The 19,568-nt window shown below is 36.3% G+C and overlaps 1 protein-coding gene across 1 annotated transcript in view; it reads left to right on the forward strand.

Annotated features, from left to right (window-relative positions):
• The window catches only part of IMMP2L (inner mitochondrial membrane peptidase subunit 2), a gene marked incomplete at its 3' end in the record, with an annotated part of 446,458 nt that overhangs the window by 338,215 nt on the left and 88,675 nt on the right, over positions 1-19,568 (forward strand). Inside the window, exon 4 of the mRNA XM_080345547.1 lies at positions 12,485-12,587. Coding sequence (XP_080201673.1) covers positions 12,485-12,587 — 103 coding nt within the window. The remainder of the gene's footprint in view (positions 1-12,484; positions 12,588-19,568) is intronic.

Here is a 19,568-nt window from a genome sequence, read left to right on the forward strand (position 1 = left end):
TATATGTTTGCTTTTGCTGAATAAGTAAGCTGGTTACCCATATAAATGCACTGGATACAACACAAAATTACTGTTTTGTTTTGGGTTTAATTTATGTGGAAAACTAATTACAGTTTTTCTGATTAAGAGAACATGCTGAGCAAAAAAATGAAGTAGTTTCAGTACCTCTAATGGGAGTGACAGATTTGTGTAAAAGTGTGTAGGAATATTTGTATTCACATAACTATAGTATATGCAGTTGTCTTTAGATAGTATACAATGTTGAACAAATTGCAAAGTACGTATTGATATCAAATATATAATTTACTAATACTCATTTTAAATAAGAATACTCTCAGTGCAGTTAGAGGCAATTATGCAAGTTGTATGTAGACCTTGAAAAGAATATGGTTGTTGAAGAGGTATTTCACAGTATCATCTCAGCATTGTTTTGCTATAGTTTTAATCAATTTGGGGAAAGAAAAAAAAAGGGGGGAGGTGTGGAATACCAGATTCTGAACTTATCTGCGCGTGATTTCAAATACAGTTTAGCAGAAATCATCCATAGTTTTATTAAAAATTCATCAAAACTACATTTTCCTAGAAAGGATGGGGATGATCAGAAAATGAGAATGCTGTTAGTGCTTGAACAGATGAAAACAAAGTTACATGTGATATGAAGTGAATAGTGTAGAAGACCCACATATGAAACCACCCACAAATGTTAGAGGAAGAAGGGATAACATCATCTGTGGGAGGGAAGCTACTGTTAGTTGAGCATTCCTAGGAGCAAAATGAGTTCTGCTTTACAAGAACAAGCATGAAGTGCTTGAGGTAGCCCCAGGCCTCCTTCCTGTGCTGCTGTGTTATGCGCATAGTGGTCTGCAGTGGTCTTTTACATAGCTTATGAAGGAAGGCAGGATGTGTTGAAAAAAATACAGAAAGGCAACATGAGGTATAAATGGGAATCATAAAAAGTGACTGGAAATGACTACAAATAAATTTTACCTGAGGAGAAATTATTTGATTAAAATCCAGATCACTTGGCATTGTTGGTTGATACTCCTGATGCAGCTCTACTGTTCACAAGACCTAAAAAATAACTTGTGGCAGCTGTAGCTTTTTAAACTCAACTCACAGAGTGCTTGCCAGCATCTGTGTAACAAATCTTTGTGATCATAGAGTCATTTAGGTTGGAAAAGACCTTTAAGATCATCGAGTTCAGATGTGTATATTCACATCCAGTCATCTGAATATATACATATGGGTAAAAGTATCAAAAAGGGGGCAAAACTCAGGCCCTAGATATGAAACATATCTTTAAAGTGCAGGTTAGAATGTGTAAAGAAAAGAAAACACCATCTAGAAATGTTATCACCTCATATAGTTATGATCAAAGATGAAATGAAATTATAACTTTGGGAAAAATTCTCAGTGAATGCTAGAAATAATGAATAACTTAACTGAAAGGAAATAAATGAAGGAGAAATGCACTGAGATACAGAGAATCTTGTCTCAAGTACACATTTAAAAGCTTGAGTGTTTTCAGGATATCTTGAAAATTCAGGAAAGAAAGGAAGAAAGAAGCAGCGTATAGAATGAATTATGTTGACATTAGTCTTGAACAGAATTTTGAGCAATTATCTGGGAAATTATGTGATATTAAGACAGAGACATGACTCCTCCTTCTTTGGTATGTTTTCATCAAATTTATCTGGATTCAGAGGTATGTTTAATATCTTTTTGCTGAGAAACTGATCTGTCAAGGATGCCTTTGCTCATAGCAATGATCCCATAAATTCTGTGATTCTCATAAGCAATGATCTCTAATCTTTTCTCTCTTATAATTATTTCTCTTTGCTTCTCTGTTACAGTGTGCTGCCTGGTACAAAATAGAGTGTTATCAAGAGAACTTCAGGCTTAAAATAAGGCTGATATCTCTAGCAGACAAGCTGGCTTGTTCTTTGTCCTTTCAGTCATTTTATCATTTTAGATAAATATACACAGTAGTGTAATATACATTTATTTCATTAGACTGCTAGAGTGAGTGGAACTAATTTTGTAGAAAGGCCTTTAACATTGTTGGCATATCCTCATTTACATATTCAGGAATAATAAAATACTTGGTTTTTTACAAAAGGAAAAAAAAAAAACATTATGGAAAGACTTGAAGGCAAAATCTGACTAATCTCTTTAATGAAATGGAAAGCTTGGTAGGTGATCTTTTATATTAATCTGTATTATTTGCAGTACTGTCATTCAAATACAGTAACAACAATGCTGCCATATACTTATAAATGAAGCAAGTATAAATAATATGTTGTCTGAACTTGGTTATCTGTAAATATTGTTGACTAAAAAAGATATTATTATATGAACTGTCAACTATATTGTATAAACCATTTTGGAGTTTTTCTAATTAATTTTTGTTTCTATAGCTAGTTGGTACCCAGACAAATGTGTTCAATCTATTTGTTGTAGTTTAATTAGGTGATAGTTTTGTGTGCCTTAAGAAAAACTGAGATGACCAAAGTGTTCCTAATGGTCAGGCAGATTTTGAAGGTAGCAGAGGAGTGCATTGAGGAAGCATATATAGAATCATACAACAATTTAGGTTGGAAAAGACCTTCCAGATAACTGAGTCCACCCGTAAACCAAACACTGCCAAGTCCACCACTAAACCATGTCCCTGAGTGCCACATTTACGTGTCTTTTAAATATATGGAGTCAGAAGTTAAAGTGATATGGCTTAAGAAATCTGATTTTATTTTGATGTGTATGTAATGTGGGTCATGTGTATTATCATATATATATTTAAATTTATATATACGATACATAAGTAAAAAAATAAGTCAGAATAAGGCTTGCAGAGAGTAAGTGCTTCATCAGGTCACATGTAAAACAAAAGAATTATTAATATACAACTGGATGTACATAATATATTTTCATATTTTCCTAGCTTTCCCTTTTGGTGGAAGGAGATAAGTCTTTGCCAAGCTAAATTTATTATGCTGAGCTTTGAAGAGTGGCTTCTGTACCTGTTTGTAATATGGCACTAAAAATAATTTCTCCTCGTCACCAAAATGTTTGCATCAGTTTTCTTCACCCCCATTTTTATAAAAGCACAGTGCTTTTTGGATGGCAGTGTTTTAGAACACTTCACTTAGGCTTGTTTACTCAGATGATGTTCCTTTCATCTAGTCATATGTCTGGGAGATTAACAATATGTACTAGTTCTGATAGATAATAAAAATATCAAATATTTTGTAATGCAAATATCATTTATAAAGCACATCTTGACATAAAATAATGGAAATTCAGAATTCACTTAACCGTGCATACTTAAGATATCAATTAATAGTGACTTTTTCAATAATCACTGCGTGAATTACTGCCTGAAAATCTGAGCGTTGTACTTATCTGTGTTTCAAAATGGGTCATCATGTTGGTATCTTGTTACCATAGAACTAATATTCCCAGTTCTCATTGCTCTGCTGACATAGTATAAAGAAAGCCCTGGTGAAAATGAGATCTAGATTCTATTAACTCATATAAAGGACAGCTGCATTAGTAATACAAAATTTTGCATGACTACTTTTCTTCTGATTTCAAAATGTTATGCTGTAATTGGCTGCATTGCACTGTCCTAGTGATACAGGACAGTGATATAGGATAGTGATATAATCAAGTTTGTATACCTCACTCAGTGTGGTATAGACATCTCTTAGAAATATAGTTTTTAAGTTATCTGATGCAAAACATGATGCATAATTTTGAAAATTTAGCTAACTTTCACACAGCAGGTAGTTGGTAATAAATGTAAATATCAGTATTTGATTAGACTGCTTTTTAATTTAAGTTGAAATCCAGTAACTTTCCCCAATACTGTATGTTTTAAAAGTGATTAACTGTTATTTTGAAGAAACCAGTGAAGCAAGTAATGGCTAAATATTTTTTTTTATTTAGAACAACATGCTTTATAAGAAATGATCTAATTAATATGACAGAGCTGCAAGCATCTCCTGTGCTTTCTATATCAGATTTCTACTTATTCTTAACACTGCTGAGTCACAGGAACCTGCACGGCTGCATCGCTTTGGCAGGAGTACTTTAGCTGGAAAAAAAGAGATCCCATTTGCCGTTCAGCATCTTTCTTGCTGTAACTGCTTGTTTATTACAAAATATTGTTTTTTATCATATTTCTGCTCTGAATGAGGAAACCAGAAAATGAGTCTTCTGTCTGTTGGAAATACAACAGAGCAGAAAGGAAGCAGTCTAGGAGGTTCCAGGAGTGCATGGAAGACAACTTCCTGACAAAGCTGGTTAGTGAGCGTATGAGGGAAGGAGCCCCACTGGATCTGTTGTTTGTAAATAAAGAAGGACTCATGGGCAATGTGTTGGTTGGAGGTTGCCTTGGGCATAATGATAATGAAATGATTGAGTTTTCTAAATTCTTGGAGAATTTAGAAGGGTGGACAGCAGAACTGCTACTTTGGACTTCCGAAGGGCAGACTTTGTCTTATTCAGAAGGCTGGTTGACAGAGTCCCTTGAGATGCAGTCCTGAAGGACAAAGGAGTCCCAGGGAGGCCAGTGGCTCTTTAACAAAGAAATCTTAGAGGTGCAGAGCAGTCTGTCCCTGTGTGCTGGAAGGCGACTCAGTGGGGAAGAAGGCCGACCTGGCTGAATAGAGAGCAGTAGCTGGAACTTAGGAATAAAAAGAAAATTTATAACCTTTGGAAGGAGAGAGAAGCTACTCAAGAGGAACACAAGAATTCTGTGAGGTTATGCAGGGAAAAAATTAGAAGGGCCAAAGCCCAACTATAGCTGAGCCCAGCCACCACTGTGAAAGGCAACAAGAAATGTTTCTATAAATATATCAGCAACAAAAGGAGGGCTAAGGAGAATCTCGATCCCCTGATGGATGTAGGGGAAACATACTGACAGGAGATGAGGGAAAGGCTGAGGTAATAAATGCCTTCTTTGCCTCAGTCTTTAGTTGTGCTCCAGGTACCCAGCCCCCTGAACCAGAAGACAGGGGTTGGGAGCAGAATGAAGCCCCAATATTCTAAGAGTAAATGGTTAGCGACCTGCTACACCACTTGGACACCCACAAGTCTATGGGGACAGATGGGAGACGTCCAAGAGTAAGTGGTTAGCGACCTGCTACACCACTTGGACACCCACAAGTCTATGGGGACAGATGGGAGACATCCAAGGGTGCTGAGAGAGCTGGCAGTGGTGATCACTAAGCCACTTTCCATTATCTGTCAGTAATCCTGGCTAACCCAGAACGTCCAAGTTGATTGGAAGCTGGCAAATGTGATGCCCATCTACAAGAAGGGCCAGAAGGAGGATCTGGGGAACCACAGACCTGTCAGTCTAACCTCAGTGCCAGGGAAGGCCATGGAGTAGATCAGCCTGAGTGATATCACATGGCACATCCAAGTACACCATGTGATAAGGTCCAGTCAACATGAGTTTATGAAAGGCAGGTCTCACTTGACCAACCTGATCTCCTTCTATGACAAGGTGCACCTAGTAGATGAGGGAAAAGCTGTGGATGTTGTATACTTAGACTTCACTAAAGCCTTTGATAGTGTAACGCACAGCATTCTCCTGGAGAAGCTGGCAGCTCATGACGTGGATGGGCGTACTCTGCAGTGGACAAAGAACTGACTGGAGGGCCGGGCCCAAAGAGTTGTGGTGAATGGAGCCAAATCCAGCTGGTGGCTGGTCACGAGTGGTGTTCCTCAGGGCTCGGTATTGGGGCCAGTTCTGTTTAATCTCTTTATCAATGATCTGGATGAGAGGATTGAGTGCACCCTTACTAAGTCTGCAGATGACACCAAGCTGGGTGGGAGTGTTCATCTGCTGGAGGGTAGGAAGACCATACATGGGGATCTGGACCAGCTGGATCAATGAGCTGAGGCCAGTTGTATGAGGTTCAACAAGGCCAAGTGCCAGGTCCTGCACTTGGGTCACAACAACCACAGACAGCGCTGCAGGCTTGGTAAGAGTGTCTGGAAACCTGCCTGGCAGAAAAGGATCTGAGGATGTTGACAGTAGGCTGAATATGAGCCAGCAGTGTGCCCAGGTGGCCAAAATGGCCAACAGCATCCTGGGTTGTATCAGAAATAGTGTGGCCAGCAGGAGTAGGGAATTGATTGTGCCACTGTACTCAGTGCTGGTGAGGCCCCACCTTGAATCCTGTGTTCAGTTTGGGCCCCTCATCATAAGAAGGACATTGAGGTACTGGAGAGAGTTCAGAGAAGGGCAATGAAGCTGATGAGGGGCCTGGAGCACAAGTCTTATGAAGAGCAGTTGAGGGAACTGGGGCTGTTTAGCCTGGAGAAAAGGAGGCTGAGGGAAGACCTTATCACTGTCTACAACTACCTGAAAGGAGGTTGTAGCACGAAGGGTGTTGGTCTCTTCTCCCAAGTATCAAGTAATAGGACAACAGGAAAAGGCCTCAAGTTGTGCCAGGGGAGGTTTAGATTGGATATTAAGGAAAAAATTCTTCATGGAAAAGGTTATCAGTCATTGGAACAGGCTGCCCAGGGAAGTAGTGGAGTCACTATCCCTGGAGGGGTTTAAAAGGCACTTAGACGAGGTTCTTAGGAGCATGGTTTAGTGCTAGAGCTAGGTTATGGTTGGACTCTATGATCCTGAGGGTCTCTTCCAACCAAAATGATGCTATGATTTTTTTCCTGAAACTTCAAAATCTTTTGTTGCAAAAGGTGAAACCTACGGCATTTAGACACTCAAAAATTTGCTCAATTATAGGCAGATGGAATCTCTGCCTCCTTAATAGCTCCTCCTAATCTCATCAAATGAATGTCTCTTGTTTCAAGATTCTGCCATTTCTGTCACTCTGGCATGTCTTCTTTTGGGAGTTCCCTTCTGAATGTATCAGATCCGGCAATGCTCCAGGAGCAGTATCCCAGGCCGTGTCTCATCCAACACTTTACTAGTTTCTCATCTTTGTCACAAGTTCTAAAGCATGGGATCTCCTCCATCAGTTTCCTGGTTCTGATCTTGGATGCACATTTGAAAGTCAGGCCTCGCAATGACTGACTGATCTGCAGCTTTTAAGGAAAACACATTTCAGCTCCAAGGCAAAAGCTGATAACTGTACACAACTAGAGAACATTCCCTAACCTATTGACATACTTTCATGCATAGTCTGTTAACTTGGCCTTCAGAAAAAAAAATCTAGTTGCTTCACATACATAACTCTGTCTTCTAAAAGCAGCTGATTTCAATAACAGCTTGTGACCAAAGGAATATGGTATATGTAAGGGAAGAGTTAAAGTAGAAAGACAGATGGCTGTATGTGTGTGTTGGAAGAGAAAAAAGAAATTTCGTAGAGGGCAGGAAGGTGTTTAGTGTCATGTGGAAGATTCCTTGTGGTGATACCGGTACAACTTACATGATATATTACAATAAGATTTGCGTCCTGGGATCTGGGTGTCAGCTGAAATTGAATGTCTTACCCTTTTTTCATTCTATGAATTTGATGAAGATGGATGTATGTGGAAAACTTCCATATACAGCAATTTATGTTGTTTGGAAAAAGTTGTTGATAGAGACTACCTATTTTACAAAAGAGTTTGTATTTGTGTGTTTTTTTTTTTTTTTTTCCTTCTGATGATACCCAAAGGTTTGCAGATTGCTGAGACTGTCTGATTTCTCAAGGTCGAATCAAACTGAAGGCAGTCATTCCTCATCCAGCTTAGCTGAGCCAAGTTGCTTGCTTTGGCACTGTTACCACATCCTAAAAAAGCAGATTTTTCTTGCTTGTGGGCAGGTGGCTAAAATACCATATAGAGCTCATTTTTGACTGTCAGGATTGAAATGATTTCTTAGCCGAGGATAGTTATAAGTACATCTGATAACTATTAAATCACGGAGGAAAAAAAAAACACCTTTGCAAAGGTTCAAAATGTACCTCCAATGTAAGAAAAAGAAATCGGAATTTCAGGTCAATTTCTGTCAAAATTACTAAAAAAATAAATGTAATTCCATTGCATTCTGATCAAGAAAATTGCTGCAACTTGTGTAGATTCTGCTGTTAAAGCTACTGAGAGTTTAACTACAGTTTGAACAACAGTGGCATAAGTGGTTATTGCTAATGTGTAAAAGACTTTGGTAAATGCCGAATTTTTTTTTGCACACAATAGTATGTTTTTCTAACAGATACTGAATACTGTGTATCAAAGCCTGGATATTTTAATATCTTTGCCTATGCTATTCCTAAAGTGAATCTTTAGAATGGGAAGAGTAAGAGGTGTTAAACAGTCTTCATTTTTTTTTTTACTTCAAAGTAATAGTAGGTTTCAGAAAGTGAAAAACTACTCTTTATTAGTAGAGGCTTTCTGAAATTTAAAAGATTTTTCAGTAATTATAACTCATGCTAATTAAGTAGATATGAAATTAACAAATACTAAGTTAATGATTACTTATACAAATTGTTCTCTTAAGAATTCATTCAGACATGTTCTAAATTCAGTTAAAAATTAGTGTGTGAGAGCTAACAAGTCAGGATTACAGGCCAAGTCATATAAATGAGTCTAAGAATACTCAACTAAGAAAGAAAAATAGATTTTTTACATTACTTTCAAAATACACACTACATTATTGACTACATTTCCTTTGTAGCAAAGGGCTCTCAAAAATTGATGTAAAATTCCCGATGAGCTAACTGTGCTTTTAGTTGATATTTGGCTCGATGATTTTACATTTTGTTGTTGTCATTGTTGAAGAGTTCTAGAAGCATTCAGAAGTAATTTTTCACTTTATTTTGTATTATTTTTTTCACAGAGGTATTGATCATTATGCTTATAATTATTATTTATTTACTCAGGCCTGAATCTGAAAAGTAGATGACAGTTGCCTTCAAAGATGTCCTTAGGAAGAAGGATCTCCTTCTTCTCAGAAATGATGTTGTACAATTTCTGTTAGTAAATTTGCCTTGTAGCACAAAAAGATGGGTAGTAGTTTTCTTTCAGCATGTCTAGCTAAAATGGTTAGCTACTGAACTGAATAAATGGTAGTTTGAACATTTGGAGCAAGAGCCATATTGCCAATGTAGCACACACATGTGGTCTTCATCTTGCAATTTAGGCCAAAGATTAAAGTGTTTAATTTCTGCAAGATTCATGTGAGAGATTGACAGTGTTACTGACTAATTTTGATTATGAAACAATTTGTGCTCTCTTCATAGAGGAAGAAAATACAAGTTTGGGGTTTTTTGTTCTCAAAAAAATTCAACATAGTCTTCACAACAGTAATTAAAAATAACCTACTGTCATTAACTGAATTTGGCTTTCTGAAGCTTGTAGCCTTGTTTACTTGTGTGAATGGTTTATTGATCTGTTGTGGAGTAACTCAAAATGATGTTGAAAATTAAAACCAATATTAAGTAATGGATGATCCAGTTCACTGTAACATGAGTTTATTGCTGCTGTTTGTTCGTAAAGTCATACAGTAGAAGCCTAAAGTAAACTTTGTTTTCAGATTTCACATGTGTTCCACAGGACAGTTTTTTGCAGGAGGATTGCTGAAGTAGAAGCAAAGTATCTAGATAACTGCCCTGTGCAAATACTATGCTAACATTTTGAAAGAATTGTCTTAGGAAAATAGATTTTCTTGCTTCTCTTTTGTTCACAGCTATACAGGTACTTATTGTTTACAATACAGCTTGATGTTTTTCTATTGGACCTACATGTGGGAACAATCTGATTAACTCTATACCCCATATATGAAATGGCAGAAGGTTTTACATTTATTTGCTGAGCTTACAGAGGAATTTATCCATGCAGTATCAGTCCTGTCTACTAAAGCAGATAATTAGAACTGCTGCTTCTGTTTCTTTTCCATTTCTTTTTCTCTCCCCTGTTCCCTTAATACATTAACATAATCAATTTTAATTCTATTTCCTCTAAATAAAAACTTCTTTTGTACAATTCTCTACTTTTTTGATATGAGAATTTGTACACTATTCCTCTTTAATCACTGTAAGAGACTTTTTTTCCATAGTTGTAGCAGATTTTTCTGGTTTATGATGGTTATTTCAAGAGTAGAAAGAAATATGTCTTTTCCTGTGTTGCAGAAGTAATAAAAAGAACCAATGATAGTTACTGCACCGTGTAATCTTTTTCTTTTTGCTTTAGGCCTTAAACAACACACTGTATACCTGTGTTAAGACTTTCTATTTTCACAGGGTCTCTGCAAACCCCTGAAAAACCTATCCCTGCAGACCAAATTATTTCCATTTTTGTTTCCAAGTACTTTTTTTTTTTCTTTCCTCTTAGTGATTTCCTAATCATAATAAAGGAGGAGATTATTTGGGAGCAGGAGAAGGTTGTGTCTGGTCTGAGATGGAGTCACTGACTGACATTTGACATTTTATTTTCCTGACATGTATGAGGTAAACATGTCAGCAGGATTAACTTTCATATCTTTCTGCCCTCCTGGGTGAAATTCAGTCTTCTGCCTGAAGTCTGCAAAGGTACAAAATTTATGACTGTCTACTCTTCTATATTCAGGAAGATGAATGGAAGAGAAAATTAAATATTTTTTGAGCTATTGTTTGCCTTTATCACTGATGAAAGATATTAATTTACTAATTTTCAGAGTGTCTAATCAGAAAGAACAGAATTAACAGCCAACTTCAATGAACCCATATATTAAAATATATTTCTATAAAACATAGTTTCATATGGCACTTTATAAAATAAATTACCAGTGACAGAAAGCATTATGGAATCTCAAAACATAAATAATTTTATTGTCCAGACTGTATGCCATGTTTCTTCCTTAAAAAAAAAAAAAAAAAAAAAAAAGCAGAGTAATAAATTGCTCTTTTAGCATAATTGAATTATTACAGAACTACTCTTTAAGAAATCATATATTTACCAACTCAGGAAAGTTTTTCATTTTTGTCATTTTTGTTTTGAGTGGTTTAGGAACTCAGTCTTGAGTCCTATGTAATATGAAACTGTTGTAAGGAAAGATCAAAATTAGAGTATTTTTTTTCCTGCAAGTATGCTATTATTGTTTCAGTTTTCATTGGAAGCACAGGTAGAACTTTCAATAGAATATAGTTCTGGCACCCTCCTCCTTTCAGCTGCTTCTGAAGCTGTTTGAAAAAGCACTGGTTGGATTTTATGACTTGCAAAGTAAATAATTTTTTTTTTTTTTTACTAATAATGTCAAATAAAGAGAATAGAAGGCACTTTTGATGGTTCCTGATCCATCTAATCTGTCATGGTCTCCAGAATTAGCTTGTCCTTATAACATTCGCACACCTCTTCTCTCACCCTTCCCAAGCCAAACAAACCTCACCAAAACCAGTCTTCCCATTTTGAATTGTGAACATCCCTGATCAGTGCTGCTGCACAATTCAGCTGAATCTCCTGGTGAAGCTGATTTTCTCTCTTAGTTGATTCTCCTCACTTCTAGAGTGTGCTCCTTCTGCCTCCTTCTTTAGGGGCATATCTTCCAGACAGTGAAAAGTGATGAGCAGCTGGAGGTAACAAGCTAGATCAAAAGTCTGTTTCTGTCTATGGACAGACTCGGTTATCCAAATCAAAATAAGAGGTATCATTACCCATAGTCCCATCTGTAAATGCTTCATCATGGTAATAATTTGGTGTGCATGATAAAATCACCTCCCTGCATGAATGATTGCAGAATAACAGATCCCCTCTGAAAGAAAGCAAAAGTGTATGGTAGAAGGCAGACCGGAATTGTGAAAATGACAGCTACTCAGCAACTAAATACAGGAATTTTGCATGCTCTGCACCTCAGATTTAGGACTCATCTGTAGTTTGTCATTTTTGTAATATCAGGGCATGCTGAGGCACTGCTTCAGTATGAATTTCCACGGAGAACAGCTTGAGTCATCAATGTAATTTTTTTCTTGTAGCATTTGGCCTTCTCTTAGGGCTTTCCTTTAAGTTTATCCTGTTTAGCTTGTTACAGCTGAAGAAATCCTACCCCCAGGTCATAAGAGTTACAGGAATCCAAGTGCTGAAGCCAAAGCCGTTTCAGATGTGCCAATCTATTTATGACGAGTATCTAACCCTACTGCGGAAGAAAAGCATTTTCAGTACAACATCTTTATGTGACTGCAACATGTATCCACAGACATTTACTTGAGCTAAAAATCAATGATTCAAAGAATTGTTACTACACAGATGGAAATAGGAATCTCTTAATTATATTTAACCGTTAAGTCTCCTGTTCCCTGTTGTGATGTGTTTTCTGCCGAAACAATGTACTCAACAGCCCCTAAGTGCAACTTAGCTCATATGAAATTGTCATGTATTTTCACTTGAGGAGCACTCTTGAAGTCTAAACGACTTCAATGCAGATTTTTTTAAGCAAGTGTTGGAAGATATGCAACGTCAAATTCCAAACCAATAGATATGTGAATTTTCCCAGCAAAACATTGTAGATATTTCTTTTTATCTGATTAGCCATTTTTGCAATTATTTTCAGAACCATTGGATACAAAAAGAAGTATGTTAAAGTTCCACATGGGCATATTTGGGTGGAAGGTGATCACCATGGACACAGCTTTGACAGCAATGCTTTTGGCCCGGTAAGTCAATTATCTGTATATCATTTACACTTTGCAGGTGAAAAGCAATGCATGTCTGCTGGGTCATTTGTGCAACACTGAAAGTATTAATTGATTGTGATTGGGGTTTTATTATTTGTGTGAGCATTGTTAGATCTTCTAAAATATCTTGGTCAGCAGAGGCTGAGGTTGCTCTTAACTAGTGCAAAAAGAATAAAGGCTCCTTTTAATTCCCATACATGGAAGGAGAAGCGGTGGAGATTTTAAATCTGGAGGGATGTACTGGGGGAAGAGCCAGAGGGCGAGCCAGCTCCCTGTAGCTGACAGATGCTCCCTGAGGACGTGTTGCCAGCTGAGGTAATTTGGAATGGTTCCCTCCCGGGAACTTGTTCTGGCTTTAGTACCAGCGCCGGGGTAAAGAATTAAGAAACCATAACTGTGCTTAGTAAGTGTTAACTGTTAAATTGGTCTGTGGACGACAGCAGAGATATTTCAAAACTTTCCCCAAAGTAAATATTTAAGTTTTCTTTATACAGGGCTATTTTCATATTGAATAAAGACAAAACGTAGCCTGGAAAATCTGATTCTTGACTGGTAAAAGTGTTCATCTGTTCATCAGAAAGACAGTAAATGTTTTCTCTGCACTCCAGTTTTTGTTTGGTTTTGGTTTTGTTACACTTTGTGTGGATTCCTGTTCTTGTTTTGACTTAATCTAGCATGCAGGAAATAGTTGCATATGTGCATCCTTCTGTGGAAATAGAAATGGTTTTTGCCCTAATCTGTATGCAGGTTTTTGGCATGTGTCTTTAAGAGAGAATATTCTTCTAATATAAAAAAACCACTGGTTTTCACAGCAAAGTTGTCAAGACTAGATTTTTCCACCCTTATGCATTTAATACCTATTTCATACGGAAGTCACCCCACTGACTCTAATTGAATTAGCAACAGCAAGGACCTTATGAGTTTGTCTGTCTTCTGGATGTTTAGCCCAGTTATTAACTTGAAATAATTTGTTCTCAGGAAGCAATGCAAAAAAGGTCTACTGTCTCCTTTGGAGTATGTGATGCTATTGCCTCTCTTTTGGCTTATCTCACTTTTTTTGTGCTTGTATTTCTTGCTATTTTTCATTATTATTTTCCTGCTGCTATCATCGAAGATTTCTAACATCTAGTTTTAGAGGTTCTTTCCTTCAGGATTTATTTTAGTCTATCTCGTGCAGGTATCTCTTTCCTCCTGTGGTAGGCTTTTCCTTTTCTGACTTGCTATCTGTTCCCAAGATAAATCTTAGGCATAAAACCCCTAATCTTCTTTTCACTTACAAATATATTGCCAATGTGGACTCAGAGAACAGGGAAACTTTAGCAGTTGGACATTAGTTTCAGATTTGCAGCAGCTCACACAGAAATTAATACAAGGTAAAATCTTCAAAGTAGGCACTTTGCAGCTTTCGTACAAGATCACATGTTGGGGTAAATCTAAAGACCCTCAAATTTTTACTCAATTCACTGATGTTTATGAATGTTAGAAAATCACTTTCACTAGGGTTTCACCTCTTATCAGTCTTCAGCTGCTAGCTAACGTTGGAAAATATGTCACTTACAGCAGTAGCACCTTTTGAGAGCTAGTAAGACAGTTTTTAACAGTGAATTCTTTAGCTTTCTGCAGGAAGAATGACCTTTGTATTGTGTTGATGAACACATTATGGACAGGTCAAGTGTAAATAGGTATTTTCCTCATTTAATTTCCTAATTTAACGTCAAAATTAGAGCAGCAATCATTGAATACAGGCAGAAGGGAACAGAAGAGATGACAGGGCTGGATACTAGCTTGAGAATTATAAAATATTGGGGAATTTTCGTCTCTAGAAGAAAATGGAAAGTATGTCTAGGACATGCTCGAATCCAGGTTCTTTTCCATTGTACACTTTAGATTTTAGGTTACTAGGACATTTTCTACCCCTCTTTCTGCTATTCTCTTGAGATCACTTGCACAAGTGAATTAAAATACTAAAATCACTCTCTTCAAGCCATTCAGAAGGTATATTCTTCTTAATTCAAATACTTTTTTCTCTTATATAAAAGACTTCAGCAGTCATAACAAACTGGCTGCACAATGGTAAGGTATGAACTCATTTTTCTTATTTTTTAGAATATAGGTCACTTAAGAGATTAGTTTAAATGTTGTATGTGTCGCAGTTCTGACTTCCAAAACCAGATATATTTTCTTGTATCAAAAGATGCAGTAAAAATAGTGTATTTCAGAAGTGGACTATGTTGTAGGTTACCATTTTTTCAATTTTCATACAATCTCATAGTAGAAAGGCATATATAGTGTAGACAGCCAGACACAGTAATGTTTTGTCGATGAACTTGATGAGTAACATGGGGCATAAAAGGAAATTATGGAAAAACAGATTGAGAACAGATGTTAGAATAATTTTTTCTCTTAGAAAATAGCAATATGTGTAATGGCCTAATGGGCTAGGTTGATAAAGCGAAAACCCTGATACCAATCAAGTTTTAAATTAGATGCACCTTTGGAGAGATATGGATTTCTAAAATGTAAAATCTTGGCAGATTAAATCATCTTTACTTAGTTCATAAAAATATTATAAAATAAATCATAACTTGTTGCATGGTTTTTGTAGGATTAAAATTGGAATGTTAAGGCATAGACATTTTCTTGAAGTGTGTAAATAAAATAAAAGTGTTTTAACTAAGATTTGTAAGGTTTAATATTTCTTTTCCGCTTAGTTGTGTCTTTGAATAAACTTAGTGCCTTAACTGAGATTATAAAAATAACAGGACATCTGTGGGTAGTGCTGAAATGCTGTTAACTCTCTCTGTGATGAAAATTTACCTTTCCAGAATATTGGACTAAATTCAGTGGTACATGGTTATTGCATGTTGTCTTAAAAAAAACAAAAAACCAAAAAAACGCTTTGTGAAATACAGAATGGCAGGTGTTATATAATACTATTGCTTTGATATTGCTGTGTTTCAGATTTAGAAATATGTCATGTCAGCCATTTATAATGCTGAAAATAGCCGTTCTGAACAGAAGCCAATAAATATTCAGAGAACTTGCATCTTTTTACAGTTATTTAAGGGGATAAAATATTATGTATCACTGGAATTTTATTTCAATTACCTTGACTAGAATAGAGATTTCTACTCAAATAGCTGTAACTGTTTGCAAATTCTTATGGAATGGAGTCAGGCTTTTATGATATTAGCTTAGGATTGTTGTATGTGACATACTACAGAAATACAATAATGAATAAGATAGAATTATAATACCACTTTTTAAAGTTTCTCCTTTTTTGTTTTCAGTTCTGGTAATTTTCCTGTTTTGGGGGCCTTTTTGCTATGAGGCTGTACTTTGACAGCATAGGAAATATAACAATACTGTTTCTGGCAATGCTGCTTCTTTCTTGGATCAGAAAAGCAGGAGACACACTATAAAGAACTGATCAAGTATAAAGCTCCTCTGCTGTTTCAAATTTCTTAAAGATTTTGAAGAGTTAACTTTATGCCAAATCAGTTATTTTCTGGGGTTTTTTTACACAGACAGGATAGTACCAGCATAAAAACAAAGTGATAATTTATATTCTGGATCTGGCACTCCGGCTTAATCAAGGGAAAAGTCATTATAAACTGTATGTCATCCAGATCAAATGTGTGGAGTTGGCATCCAGCAGTGCAGAGATGATTATGCAAGCAACATGTAAGGGTATCTGAGAAACATTTGTCAATAAGTGGATAAAATAACTGATATGTATATACGTCTGGATGGACACGCATTAAATAGCACTCTCAGAGTTTAAAAAAAAAAAAAAAAAAAGTTCAATTTTGTCTTATGAGGATTTGTTTTGTAAATATAGTACTCTTATTGCTACATTTCTGTTTCCAAATGCCTCCAAGCTAAGGATATGAAAGAACTTTATAAAATTAGGGCTTGAAGTCAATGGCAGTCTTTCAGCTTTCTTGTAAAGGACCTGAACAAAAGCTCATTAAAGTCAATGAGAGATTTCTATTGGCTTTAATGGCTTTGGATAAGAGTCTGTATGAGTTAAGCTTCACAATCCAGTGTAAGAGTAAAAAGGCTATTATCCTACTTATCTTCCTGGGAAACCTGAGACACAGGTAGGTTGAGTGCCTTGTCGTAAAACATCTTTTTGGCTCAGTCAAGTCCCTATCAGAGCCCTCTTACTAAAAATATATCCATCTTTTAATGTGTTTATTCTCAAAACTAAACCCCATTGAACCTGAGCCTGGCTTTTTGTTTAACAGAAGTTTTACATTCATAAGCTTCAAATGAGTTAATTGCTTTTAGTCAGCATTACTGTAGAGGCTGTATTTATAATTGTTCATATAAGCAATTCTGTACTGTAAGTTCATGCAATAAACTATCTGAAAACCATTATTGTCTGTATAACTATTGTTTCTTTCAGCAGCCCAAACCTGTAGACTGTGACTAGAAAACTCTATAGACTAGAATGACATTCAAGATCAGTGAATATGCTGAGTTTGTTAGTTATTTTAATTTAGTTTTCAAAGACTGTTATCATTTCTTTCAGATATAAGGCAGAAATGGTTTAACTGTTAACCCTCAATGGGCAAATTCAATTAATAACAGTAATGGAGTGTGGCTTATTATAATTATTTTCTTAAACTGGTCTAGTATTTCTCTCTGTATTTACTGTTAGTGAGTACAAGTAGTCAAAACCAGAAAATATAAAAAGTTCATTAGAAAGTAAGGTGAAACAAAATAGAACACTTTTAGTGAAGTGCAGTGTGTGACTGCCGGTAAAGGAAATATTTGAACCAAAAGGTCTCGAGCCTGTGAAAACAGCCCCCCTTCTTATGCTCTGTCTTCTTCTAAGAGCAATTTAGAGGACAATTGGAAAAAAAAAACAGATATCTTTCTGCTGCTCTGGATTACCTACATAATAGCAAAGAAAGGATGCCACATGTCCTACAAGTGCACATCATCTTGGTGATGATCTTGCCATCTGCTGAAGCTTTCATTTACGAGCTATAAACTCATGCGAGAATCACATATCCCCCTGAAATGGAGCAACGTCTAAGGCAAAAGGTGGGAACAGTTTAACAGCTCACAGAAATGTGCTGAACAGCACCACGTTAAAACTGCACAGTAAGGTATCTAGGCAGCACACACTTTTCCAACAGAGAATTCTGCCAGGTCTCGAAATACCTGGTGACTGTGTTTGTGACCCCATACTCTGACCAGCCAGTCAGAGAGGCTTAAGACAGTTTCAATAGCAGTCTCCCAAACTCTATTTTTCTTAGTTTAGACTGAAGTCAACAGGAGATGGTCAAGCAATGCAAAACAAAAATGTGATTTTAGCAAGAAAGCACCTGTGCGTGCTTACATTCATAAAGTTAAGGTAGCTGAAGATAATAGTGATGGCAAAACAATCAGTGAAGCCTGGGAATGACCTACTGGGTACATAGATGCATCATTTTGCTAGCTGGTGTTGCAGCTTTTTCTGCTTTCTTTTCTCTACCCCTGTGACCAGTACGTGTGTCTCTGCTTTGCTGTGTAAATGTAGCCTTGGAGAATAGTATGACTCTTGTGGGATCAGTGACATTTCTACTTTTTTCTTGGGTTTTAAAGAAGAAATGAAACTCTGTTTAGACACGATGTATAATGCGAATATGCAATCAATGACATTCCATAAAATTTACCCCTGGCCACTGGCAAAGATGAGATAGGTAAAATTGTTTGCAATCAGTGAAAAGGCTTTGCATATGGAGCATGAAGATACCAGTAGTAAATAGCATACATGCACAGCTTGAACTTGTAAAAGTCTATGATGAATAAAATAGGACATTATATGTTATGACTGGTGATAAATAAACCTCGAAGGGTAAATATGCTTGTCCCGTTTGAAAGAATATTATATGTGAGATATAAATTGGGATGGTGGCATGTCTACTGAGAATGACAGTTCACTCCAGGAACTGCTGAAGGGGAGCCTTGATAAAAAGATTGTGTGGCCTCACTGTCTGTTAAATTATCATGACTAACTAGATTTGCAGTATAGGGAATAAAAAGTCCTCTATGGCTGTTCTAATTCTCCTGGAAAGTAAAATATTTAGCCTGACTATAGTCTAAACCAATGCATAAAAATTAATCTTTCAAGCAGCCTGGCTATCATCATGTCACTAAAAGCTCTTAATTAAGTCTATTTCTTAGCAATTGAATGCTCATGAGGACTTGTAGAGTAGCAGAAAGTTTGTTTTTTTTTGTATTAGTTATGTAAAATCTTAAACATTTTATGCATTCTAGCTAATTTTCTCTTTTACTGTGCTTGAAAGTCTTGCTGTTATGTAGCATTAGTAAAACTTCAGTCATCCTCTTATGGAACAGGATTTGTGTAATAAATAAAAGCACAATGAATATTTAAACCAAATATTTGGAGAATATGCAAGGAACGGAGGAATGCAAGTACCTTTAAAGGATTTTCAGACAGCCTTGGAAAGACTGGTAGGCTGAACAGCCTTCACCTCTTTTTAATATCACTTACTTTGAAATAAACCAAGAAAAAATGCCAAAACAATGTTAGATTGATTTAATGAAATAATAGAAGAGATCAGAGAGTGGTCAGTTTCATACCATCATTTGTAACTAACTAATTTGAACAACTCTGTGTTCAAATATAATAATTTGCTGAACCTTCTGTACCTCCTCATCAGTTTACTTGAAATTCTATTTCTCGCAAATTACAGCTTATACACCCTTATATTTGATAACCACTCTACAGAATTTATAGCATTATATTCTCTATCTAGGATCTCATAAATTACTTGTTTTAATGGAAATGCGACACAAAGGAATCTTCGCTGACTTTTCTAGGATTTACCTGTATAGGGAATTTTTATTCATGTTGGCATTCATATTAACATTTGCCAGGACATAATTTATAAATCCATTGGATGGTTTTGTTTCTATTTTTACTGCCTTGGACATGGAACA

The sequence above is a fragment of the Nesoenas mayeri genome (genome assembly GCF_963082525.1).
Source record: "Nesoenas mayeri genome assembly, chromosome: 1".
NCBI lineage: Eukaryota > Metazoa > Chordata > Aves > Columbiformes > Columbidae > Nesoenas > Nesoenas mayeri.